The sequence below is a fragment of the Vicia villosa genome, linkage group LG3 (assembly GCF_029867415.1).
Source record: "Vicia villosa cultivar HV-30 ecotype Madison, WI linkage group LG3, Vvil1.0, whole genome shotgun sequence".
Lineage (NCBI taxonomy): Eukaryota > Viridiplantae > Streptophyta > Magnoliopsida > Fabales > Fabaceae > Vicia > Vicia villosa.
The window spans coordinates 125,231,183-125,243,897 of NC_081182.1; the positions used below are offsets into that span (position 1 = coordinate 125,231,183).

The following is a 12,715-nucleotide window of genomic DNA, read 5'->3' on the forward strand; positions in this document are numbered from 1 at the left end:
GTTTCTAGAAAGACGCTTTTTGTTTTTCTACCTTCGTTAGCCAAGCGTAATACAGTTCAGGATCTTTTGCTAAAGGGATTGACCTAAAAACTTTCACAAAATTGATTACATAGTTTAACCTAATTTTCTCTAAGACCAAAAGAGTTTCAGTTGAGGTTTCTTTTGTGTTATCAGGATTAGCTGAGACTGGGTGACCTTCACCATCTATCTTATTCTTGCTAACTAAGGGTCTAGTTTTATAATAAGCAGGGAAGAATTTATTCAAAGAGGGGTTGTTTCCTCCGGGTAACGGACCCATGAAAGCATGATTTTTTCCAGAAAGTTCAAAGGGGATGATTACCTGAGAAGCGTAGATAGCGCGCGTCTCTACGTCATTTGGATCTGGAATGTCTTCTTGATTCTTTATCAGTGTAGGGTGTTGAAATTTTTGAATGGGTTGAAGAACATTTGAACATTAGTGTAGGGCCTGATGGGTTTTATTTTTATGTTCATCAAGAATTGTTGGGATGTTTTGAAAGTGGATTTCTTTAATTATTTCCATTTCTTCCATAAGGAGGCTATCTTATCAAAGGCAATTACTTCATCTTTTTTGACCTTTATTCCTAAAGCTTCAAACCCTTTGGGTCTTAACGATTATAGACCGATTTGCTTGGTTGGGTGTGTGTATAAAGCTATTTTTAAACTTTTGGCTTCGAGATTAAAGAAGGTGTTGGGCTCGGTTGCGTCAAATTGTCATAGCGCTTTTGTCTCGGGTAGACAACTTATAGATGGTGTTTTGGTGGCCAATGAGATTGCGGATATGGTAAAAAGGAAGGGCTAAGTTGTTTACTTTTTAAGGTGGATTTTGAGAAAGCATATGATAATGTGTGTTGGGATTTTCTTAGATTCATAGTGAGAAAGATGGGTTTTGGGGAGGTTTGGATGAAGTGGATGGAGGCTTTGATTTTTTTCGAGCAAAATGTCGGTGCTTGTGAATGGTATCCGTACGAAGGAGTTTGTGGTGGAGAAAGAATTAAGAAAAGGTGATCCGCTTTCGCCGTTTCTCTTTGTTATTGTTGCGGAGGGTTTGAAGGGGTTAGTTTCTAAGGCCATGATGGTTGGGGAATTTGTTGCTTTCTACACTAGGAGGGCTTGTAGTGTGGATATTTTACAATTCGACGACGATACTTTATTGTTGGGTGAAGGGAGTTGGAAGCAAGTTTGGGTGATCAAGGCTATTTTAAGAGGTTTTGAAATTGTTGCGGGCCTTGGGATCAACTACCATAAAAGTAAACTAATTGGTATCAACATTGGTGAAAATTTCTTGGATTTCACTTCTTACTTTTTGTCTTTTAGGAGGGAGGATATTCATTTCATCTTTCTTGGTATTCCTATAGGAATCAATCCTATAAGTATTTCGTCTAGGCATATCATTTTGAGTAAGATTAAGTCTAGGCTCTTGGATTGGAAGGCTCGTATTTTAAGTTTTGGTGGAAGGTTAACTCTTCTTAAATCTGTTCTTTGTAGTCTTTCGATCTTCATGTTGTCTTTTTTTATAAGGCGCCCAAGAAGATTTTAAAGGAGATTACGAGGTTTCAAAGTAACTTTCTTTGGGGAGGAGCGGGTGAAGGAAGGAAAATTCGTTGCGTTAGTTGGAGAACTATTTGATTTTTTCGAGCAAAATGTCGGTGCTTGTGAATGGTATCCCTACGAAGGAGTTTGTGGTGGAGAAAGGATTAAGGCAAGGTGATCCGCTTTCGCCGTTTCTCTTTGTTATTGTTGCATAGGGTTTGAAGGGGTTAGTTTCTAAGGCCGTGATGGTTGGGGAATTTGTTGGTTTCAACATTAGGAGGGCTTGTAGTGTGGATATTTTACAATTCAGCGACGATTTTTAGCATTTTGCGGCCGTTCAAGCGCCGTAGTTGTGGCGAGTGAGCCAATAATCAGTGAGGTTTATGAGTTTCCTGGTGGACGTTGGCCAGAATATGGGTTTGTGCGGCGGACTGTATGAGTAAGTTTAAAACACTTACTCCAAATCTTAACTCTTGATTTTCATTAGTCTAACGGTTTTAATTGAACATTTAATATAATTATTTTTTGGAAATATTTTTTATATAAATAATCAATTAAAGTCATTAGATTAATGAAAATCAAGGTTAAAATTTGGAGTAAGTGTCTTAAACTTACTTTTAGAGTAAGAATATCTCTCCTTATATAAGTTAGTGAAAAATAAGTTAATGTTTATAACTTACGTGGCTTATAACATGTTTGTATTCTTTATTTAACTAACCCAAGACATGAAAATTTTCAAATTTTTTTGTACACAAAAAAAAATTCAAATCATATTTTAAAATTAAGAGAAAGTGATGTTTTATCAATATATTACCGCACTGTGGGATCATTCAACTAAAATCTGGTTTTCAATATGTTATTAGTCCTACTTCTAACATCCCGATTTTTCTATTTATTTTACTTGATAGTTATTTTATTATTAGTATAATTATTTAATTATTATTTGGTGTAATAATTATTTAATTGTGTGTTATTATGCTAATGAGGTTAATTGAACTAATAGTAGAATAATGAGATAGTAGTTATTGGACCTAATTAATTAGAATGTGGAATTAGGTGGGTTAAGCCCAAGAAGAATAAAGATAGTAAGAGGGGTTATGTGAGAAACCTAAGTTAGAAGGGAAAAGAAAGAAAAGAGGCTAGAGAGAAAGAGAAGAGAATAAAGAAGAGAAAGAAGGGAGAGGTTTAAGGGAACTAGAAGAAGAGGCACTTTGAACCTAAGGTAAGGGGGATAATCCTTATTATTGTGGGTTGATATATATGCTATGGATAGTAGTATGCTAGATAGTTTAATCTCTTCATTCTCTCATAGTTTCCATAGTTAGGGTTTGTGTTGATTTCGTGAAATTGTATGATTAAACCATGTTTTTGTTGTTAAGATTGATGACCCATGATAGAAACATGTTTAACAACCCTTATGTATGTGCTTTGTTGGCTGTTTGGTGGATTTTGTGTGTTTGAATCGTTTTTCCGAAGTGCTGTAAAAAATGAGATTTTTCCCAAAATCGCACAGAACGCGCCGCGAAGGTTGGACGTGTCGCGTAAAACTTTCTGACTTGATTTCGCGCCGCAAAGTTTGGACGCGCCGTGACCTGTATTGAATTTTGGAATTATGTGATTTTGATGGTTCGACTTAGGATCGTGTATGCTTATGATTTAAAATGGATTTCCATGTATTTTAATAATTTATTCAATGGTGATTGGATAGGTTTTGAATTGAAAATGAACTTATGCATGAAACTTATGTTTTGATTAAGTATAATATGAATTAATGTTATATGTGGATAACATGCATTGGTATTGGTTACCTTGTGTTAATTGTGAATGTATGGAATGGATGAATGCTATCTGAATGCATTGTTGCTGTTGTTTACATGATGAATGTATGTTGTACAATTGGTAAATGGTATGTATTTATGTATACGTATGTCATTAATTGATGAGATGTGGATAACATGTGTTGGTATGGCATGTTATATGTTATTCATACTATGTGTAAATGTTTAATGTTATTTGAATGCATTGTTGATGTTGTTTACCTGATGAATGTATGTTGTATAATTGGTGGATAATTCAATATGTTGAATATTGGTGATATGCTTGAATGTTAAGATTATATGAATAATTCTTAATTGCATATGTTTTGGTAGTGGTATGTATACATAATGCTTGGATTTAGCAAATGTATATGTTGTTTTCAGTGATTGTTGAGAATGACATTGATTGGCTTGTATGTTATATGTTATTTGTGATTTGATAAATGCTATGCGAATGCTTTATTGGTGATGTATGCATGTTGTACAATGTTTTGGTGGATAATTCGAATCGTGCGAATTATTGTGATATGTTTGGATAATTAAGATCGTATGATAATTTTAATTGCATATGTTGTGAATATTGTTGCACATGCATTCATGGGGAGTTGGAACTCCGGTTGGATTTCATCCTTGTGGAAAAAGAGGTGTGGCTTTGTTCCTTTGTGGATTTGGAAGCGGTGAACTATATATTCATATTTTTGAGCGTTTTGGTCTTGTCTGGATCGGAAGCATGGCTCTGGTTCTTGAGTATGGAATCGGGAGCGGTGAGCTTGATACTCATATGGTATCACATGCATGAGTCGCATTAGTTGTATTTCAAGTCACATTGTGTGTTATGTGATTGTTTTGATTGATGTTTTTACTTGTGTAATAATTGGAAATTGTATTTTGGGCCATACTTGTGGAACTTACTCAAGATTATGAAGTGTAATGGATGATTATGCTATAGTATACTGAGTTCATTGTCGTATTATATTACTCAGAATGATTTGAATTTTCACCCTTCTGTTTAAATGATGTTCATTGTGACATCGCGCAGGTTCCGATGAGTAACGTGGTTGCACGAAGATTTAGCCGAGGAGCTTATCAGTTATTTCATTTTTATCTAGGTAGTGAGTCAATGCTCTGATCATGTAACACTGGGGGTATCATGTTTTTGGATGTTCGAATTATTGTTATGTTTATTGTATTTGAAATGGTCTTTTGGATACATTATGTTAATGGCTAAGTGTACTACTGTTGGATTCATGTAACATGTTTATGAGATAATTATGTTATTATGATTTGGTAGATGATTATAGTATGATATATAATCATTGAACTTGTTGGAGAAATTATCGATATGCATATTGATGAAACATGAAGTTTTCAAATTGTGTTATGAATATGATCAGGTGCATGTTCGTATGTATGATTTTGGTTTTCATTGCTATGGAAACAACATGTGACTCCTTTTTTAATTATATGCATGTTATGACTCTGTGAATATATGTATTTATTTTGGGTTAGAAAAGCGGTGTTACACTACTTATATCATAAATAAATATTACATGACTATTACATAGGTATCACTTTAAACATTAAAAATATTTTTTACTAATATCTTTGGAAAATTTCTTTACCCACCTCCTATCCTTCTTGGTCACCTCTGGCGAATTTACGAAAATACCCCTTGTTTCGGAAGTTCATTTCCGAAAACGTACTTTTATTGGAAAAAAAGGTGTTTTCGGAAATGAATCTCCGAAAAGTTGAATATTTTAATGAAAAATATTGATTTCGGAGATGCATCTCCGAAATAAGGTTAATTTTCAGAAAATTGGTGAATTCGGAAGTTCATCTCCGAATTCACCCCCCTTGGAGGAATTCGGAAATGAACTTCCGTAATAAGGTCTGGACAGAAGAAAAATAACAAACAAGAACGATTCACTTTATTTAATCGGATGAAGATTACATCGATCACATTACATAAGATTAAAGTTACATATTGTTAAACACAGGTAGGTGAGGATGAGTCAACATTTTGATAACGTCGGCCCCCGATCTTTGAAGTTTCGCGTCCAATTCGATCGGACCCTTCGAAGAAAATCGGTCAAACGTTGTCCACATAACCCCTAAATCTTCGTCGTTCTTGATCTCAAAAGGTGTGAATTCAATGCCTCCCTCGTCATTAAGCGATGGCGAGCGGTACTCGAGCTTGACAACCTTTCGATTTTCGGGATATTGCAATAGCGTGTGGAGCGACGTTATCAACTCAGCAAACGGCGTTTCGCGCGAGAAGCGAAATTGGAACGACATCGGGTAGCCGGTGGTGAAGTAGACGAATGCTAGGTGGGGGTAGGTTTGTGTCATTTGTGTTTTGTGGTGTGAAGAGGATGAAGAAGAGTGTGTTGTATTTATAGACTTATTGGAGCAATGATGGCCCGACAAACCTTATCCTGCCTCAGTGGACTTTTCGGAAATGAACTTCCAAAAATAGGAGGCAGACTAGCATATTTCGGAAGTTCATTTCCGAATTATGCAGAAAACATAACTAAATTTTGCATTTTGTTCATTTCCGAATTATATATGTATTGAATGGGTCCGATTTTACATGATAATCAACAATACATACAAAAATGGTCATTACAAACAAAAAACGATCCGGAACAAACTAAAATTCACCGAACCAATCGGTGGATCCTAAGTCCAAAATAGGTACGTTCTTCGACCGTTCTTCGACCTTAAAATTACAATTCCGAATCCAACTTTACTAGCTTCGTTCCGAACCCAATCAATCAAATGCTCGCGACTACCGAAGCTTCGATCATTGGTAAATTGTTGCCGAACATCAACCGCATTGATCATAGCTCGATCTTCGATAACCGAATCGTTTTTAACGTTGACAACTTCCGCAATTACTGCGTCATCGTCTTGCACAATGTTGTCCGGATGCACCATATCTAACATATGCAAAAATTAGCAAAATTGGCCAAAACTATTTTTTTTAAGTGCCAGGGCATATTTCGGAAGTTCATTTCCGAAATTTGTTAGGTAATATATTTCGGAAATAAACTTCCGAACCATCGCAGGTTTCAGCAGAAAATTCATCAATCAATGTAGTGAAATAGGGGATGAAATGAGAGATGTTTACCTCAAATTGTAGTTTTCTATGCTCCCTTTAACGTGATCAACGGTTTGAAACTTGATTTTGAGACGAAAAATGGATGGAGATTGATTGAGTTTTGGAGAGGGTTTGGAGAAGTTTTGGAGAAAAAATGATGAAATAGTGAAGGAGGGAAAATTGTATATGCAGGAATATTTTCGGAAATGAACTTCCGAAATACTCACGGTTTTGAATTTTTTGACTTCGGAAATGCATCTCCGAAAACACCACTTTTTTGGTGTTTTCGGAGATTCATTTCCGAAAAGTATGAAAATTCAAAAAAAAAAAAAAACTTCGGAGATGCATCTCCGAAGCAGGGATAATTTTGGGATTTCGCTAGGGATGACCCATAGGGAGGTGGGTAAAGAAAAATTCTATGTTTGCGACACATAGTCTCTATTGTTTATGGTAATTCTTTTCCCATCCACGACCTACACAACAATTGGATGCATCTCTCCAACATTCTCTATAATGCATGCCTTCAACATTCTCTAGATTAGCCTTTATCTTACCTTTAAGAATGCAATTATGCAAGTGTCATTTATTTATTCTTCAACATTCACATCTTTGTTCAATGGAATTAATGGTATATTTTACCTGAATAATATTTATTAGAGAAATTTAATATAATTTTGATTGATTATTTGTAATTATTCTATTAACTGTGACTTCAGTTATTTAATTTGACAGTGATTAACAAGAAAGAAAACGAGGACAGTGGAAAATGTTGAATTGAATATTATGGTAAAAAATACTAATTTATTTTAAATAAAAATTTGTTAATTTATGATTTATATTTAAATTTTCAATAACTTATTTATATAGTATGTCCGCCTTGTATATAATGTTTTATACAAAATACAAAAATAATATTTTCAAATTTTAAATAAAAAGATATTATTTTGTTATTTATATAAATTTTAATTTATGTAATTAAAATAATAATATTACTTTTAGTAAAATGTCTAACATCATTTTATAAATTGTATAGTTATATTACTACTATTATATTTCTTCGCGCATTAACACATAGTGAACTTGAATGAGCCTTTTGTGAAAGGTAAATTATATTTGAGTTCATCATTACTTATTGTATATATAATGAGAAATTGATAATTTTTTGGTTCATTAGATCCCCGGTTTTTCTAATCTCTCATGGTGCGTATATTGTGAATCATTATCCCTATAATTGGTTTATAGTTGTATTTGAAAAAAAATAAATTAAACTATCTATTGAATGATAATCTCTATTCAATGATAACATTCATCTAAAAAGAATTTATAAAGATAAATCTTCGAAACTTAAATTTCTAGATAATATTTAAAGAAAAGAGAAAGAAAAGTAAATTCTTTGTGAAATAGAAGATTTTGTAAAAATTGAAAAAAAAAATTAAGAAAGAGCTGAAAGGATATATAATGTTTACTTTGATGTATTAATATAATTTTATTTTGATTTGCCTATTATTTATTTTTAAACGTATCTATTTTTTTTTCCAATTTGATATAGAAGAAGTACTTATTGATGATAAATTTATCAAAGCACTTAAAAAAAAAATGAAAAGATGAGAAAAGAAAAATGATGATCGACAATTTTGTTAAAAATGATGTGATTATATATGTGTGTTAGTTAGTATTGTTCAATAAAGTAATGAAAGATATATAATTGCTTAAAACGTTTTTCTTATTTTACAATAAAGGAAAAGAAATAAATAATTAAAGTAATTATCTCGATAACTGATTATCATGATACATATCAAATCAAAGTGGTTGTAAAAGATAATATTTAATATCTAAATGAAAAATCTATGAATCAGTAGAAAGAGATATACATATACATTACATGTAATTTAGAATGATGTAAATCTATGAATCAGTATATATATATATATATATATATATATATATATATATATATATATATATATATATATATATATATATATATATATATATATATATATATATATATATATATATATATATATATATATATATATATATATATATATATATATAGGATCAAATGACACAAAGTGTCAAAGTTTAATTTGATACCAAATCTCAACCGTTAAAAGAATTGATCTAATGGTGATACTAAATAGCCTATTTTTTAGGAGAAAAATATGGTATATATATATATATATATATATATATATATATATATATATATATATATTTATTACATGTAATTTAGAATGATGTAGTTGATGGTGCCGAAATTTGTGATCAAACACAATAACTGAATTAAAAGATAGGTTTTGTGAGGGTTTAAAACACATGACATAAAATCTTGAATGATGATGTTCCTTCTGAATAGGGTGCATTCAGAAGCTTCCAATCAAAAAAGGAAAATCGAGTTTTTCTTGAATCCTTGAGAAATATATGAAATGTATTGAAAATGGTCTTTAAAATAAAAATAAGATAATCAATTGGGCTTGTTTAAGCATACCTATAACACATGACATCAAAAATAAAGGGACTCAAAACTTAATGTGAATGTTCCTTTGCGGAACCAGAAATGAAGTAAGGACTGGTGGTTATGGTGGATTACAGTGGATCTGAATTTTTGGTACGATGGGGAAGAGCTTGAACTACAAGGTTATCTCTCCAACGCTCATGCCAGTATCAGTGTGTGAGAGAGAAAAAGTGAAATTGGATTTGAAATTGATACTATTTTTATATTTATTTTTTAATATATTTTTGGAGTGTTTTTAAGTTAATCATACAAGTTGGTAGATTTTGGGTAGAATTTTATGGTATTGAAACTTAGTGTAGAAGTGAGGAATCATGGTAGAGTAAAATTAATTAGAATTTTATTAATTTAATATTTTTAATTGAATTTAGAGTGGTTAATTTAATTTGATTAAAATTTTTGAGATTATTGATTTTATTTAAAATTATTAATATTTTAAGTTAATTTAAAAAATAGAAAAATGACAATATGAGTTTTGGGGTGATAAATATATATTTTAAATAAAATAGGGAGGTGGATAGAATTATTTGTGAATGGGGGAAAATAGTAAGAATTAATAAAATAAAAGAGAAAACAGATTTATTATTTATTTATTTATTTAAATAAAGAAGTTATGAGAGAATTAGTGAGTACGTGAAAAGCTAAGAAAGATGCAAAGGAATAGAAACCCTATGAGAACTTTTGGAAATGGAAGAGAGAAACCTTCATTGTTAAAGATTCAAATTTCTTCGAATTCGAGATAAGAGAGAATCATTTATGTATGAGTGTTTAAGTAGAAGAATAGTGAATGTTTCTTACCATCATGCCTTCTTCCCTTTTCTTTTCCTCTTTGATGATGTTTAAGGCCCAAGAAGCTTTCTAAGGTGGTTTATATGATATTATTTTCATGATTGTTGAATTCTGATTTATTGTTTCACCAAATATGTTGGTGTGTTCATGTGTTGAAACCTTTTGATAAGGCGCGAGTTGATCAAATAATTTATGTTGATGCCTTATGTTGCTTTACATATGATCACTCACTTACTAAATTAGTAGATTACTCATTTTTTATAAGCTTTTGTCATGTGCTGCTCTTTATGTTGACACTTCTTAAGATCTATTGATATGGGGCTTTAAATATTTTCCATTTAATTTTACCTCATTAGATAGTCAAGTTTATCAAAACATAATACTTATGTTTGCATCTTTAACCGCTTAATCGTTCATGTTTAACTTATCATAGTTGTCATCATGGTGGTTGTCATCACGAAAGTAGATGTCATATTACCTACAAAACAAGATTGCACAATATTCACTACACATGTTATTGATAATCCATTTCCAAAAACTACCGCATGACCTTCCTGATCAAACAATTCCATATGAAATCATTAGAAACTAAAGGAAAAATCATGACAAAGTGTTCCTTTTCGCGTACAAAAAGGTCATACATTTATCATATCACCGTATAGCAATAAGGTTCATACCTGACGCACCTGTAACACCCCATGTTTTCCCTTAATTAATTTAAATTGAAATTAAATTATTTATTGGAATTATTTGGCATTTTATTGGATTTATTGGAGAATTATGGAAAATAAGGCTAATGGGCCAGTGTTGCTTTTCGTAAGGGGTGCCAATTGTGAAGCCCATTGCTAATAATAAACTTATTTTCATAAAATAGGAAAAGAAAAAAAAGGATTTGTGAGAATAGAACCAAAAGAGAAGAGAAGTCTGAACGTGAAAAGAGCAGAAAAGCGAGGAAGTACGACGCGAGGAAGAACGAAGAATCAACTTTCAGGTAAAGGGGGACTCTTCCGTTTAACTTCTATTATGAGATTATAGATAGTAGGATAGATTGAGCATGTTGTTTGTGTCAATTGGGTTATGGTTAGATTTTAGGATGTTAGGTTTTTTGGAAGAATTGTTGAATTGTTTGCATTTATTGTGTATGGTAGTAATTGGATGTTTGAAATGAGTTATAAACGTGCCAAATTGTGTTTGTTGATGCTGTTTGATGTTGCAATACGTTATGGTACGTTCTGGTATGGTTTGGAATGATGCAGGTGCTGTAAAAATGGTGATTTTGGGTTGCAGACTCGAAGTAATCGGTTACCGTAGGGTGGGTAATCGATTACCCATAGTAAAAACAGCAAATTTGAGTTTTTGAGTCTCAGTAACCAATTACTGGTGTTTGGGTAATCGGTTACCGCTGTACGTTTTTGAAAAATACTTGTTGTTCTGGACCGACCCAATCCAATCAATTGGGCCATTCCCGCCTTCGGCCCAATACACTTCAGAGCGCGCGTGGCGGTTTCCATCCGATCAGACCGGGCAAACGCGCCAAGTAACCGATCACGAGGACCCCTCGTGCTCGGAAAATAACCAGTCCACGCGTCTCCTAAATATTCGCCCTAGAAGGAGGAGTTTAATCTGTTCCAAAAACATCCTATAAATAGCCCTCTACATACAGAGGGCAATGTAATATTTTCTTACCACTAAAACCCTATTACTTTGTTGTACCTGGTGAAATACATACTTACTTTGGCATCGGAGTACCTTGCAGGTACAACACCTTTTTTTCCATATCTATCATCTTGAACTTCAAGCCTTCATAGTTGTTGGTCATCAGATCTGCTCGATAAGATCAGTGGCGCCGTCTGTGGGAAATCTAGCTCCCCCGTTCCTCTTTCTTGCACCTTTGTGATCCATCCTTGCATCCTGCAAGAACCCAGGAACTAAAGCTTTAACCAAATCATACTCATGGCCGGCAATAACGAAGATCCCTCGTCATTAGACGCTGCAATTCTCAAGAAAAACGACATCTCCGTCGTTCCTCCTTCCAGAAACACCGTCCTTCGAGACGGTGTCACAGCATCCCCTTCCCCTAAAGATCTCCAAGATGACCAATCACATCGCTTCAAAGATACAAGCGGAAAAGACACCCACGAGGAAAGTCTGGACAATCCTTTCCTCCCAAAAGGGCAGACTCTTCCGGACCAGACCATAAACGCTGTTCTAGCTGCTCTTGCCCAGACCAATGCGCTCTTGCAGGAGCAAAGTAACCGAATCGGGGCCCTCGAACAGAAGCGCAGTTCAAGAACTCCCCCCGATCACAAAACTTGTTCTCGAAGCGAAATATTGACCAAGAAACGTCCACGTTCCCCTTCTCCTAAGAAGAATGGGGATCCCTCTTTCAAGAAAGGATCGAGCGATCAGCGTTCCCGCCACCATTCACAGTCCCCTCGGCCAAGAAGGAAATCTAGATCACCCCCGGGCAAACACGACGACAACCGGTGGCGACGCAGGCGTAGCCAGAGTCGATCTTTTTCTCCATCCGCCAGCGACGACGAGGAAGAGCGCCATGGTCCTCTATCCCAGGCAATTTTAGAGGCTCCCCTACCAACCGGTCTCGAAAAACCCCCTCCGTTAGTGACCTATGACGGGACCACAGATCCAGACGAGCACATTGAGAACATCGACGCCCTTCTCGACTACAGAGGAGTGCCCGGCGCCATTAAATGCCGTTTGTTCCCGACCACCCTGCGAAAAGGAGCTATGACTTGGTATAAAAGTTTACCAGAAGAGTGTATCACATCATGGAGGGTGCTCGGAAAACTTTTTTCCTGACATTTCACGGCCTCCCGAAGACACCCAAAGTCAGAAGCCTCCTTGGAAGCCATTATCCAAGGAAAGGACGAGTCTCTACGGGCGTACATAGAAAGATTCAATAAAGAAGCCGTACAGGTATCC

The 12,715-nt window shown here is 34.1% G+C and overlaps 1 protein-coding gene across 1 annotated transcript; it reads left to right on the forward strand.

The window, feature by feature from the left end:
- The first annotated feature begins 958 nt into the window (after nucleotides 1-958).
- On the forward strand, nucleotides 959-1,558 carry LOC131658919 (uncharacterized). Its single transcript, XM_058928166.1, has one exon. The coding sequence runs from the start codon at nucleotides 959-961 to the stop codon at nucleotides 1,556-1,558; it is 600 nt and encodes a 199-aa protein (XP_058784149.1).
- Nucleotides 1,559-12,715: the final 11,157 nt, after the last annotated feature.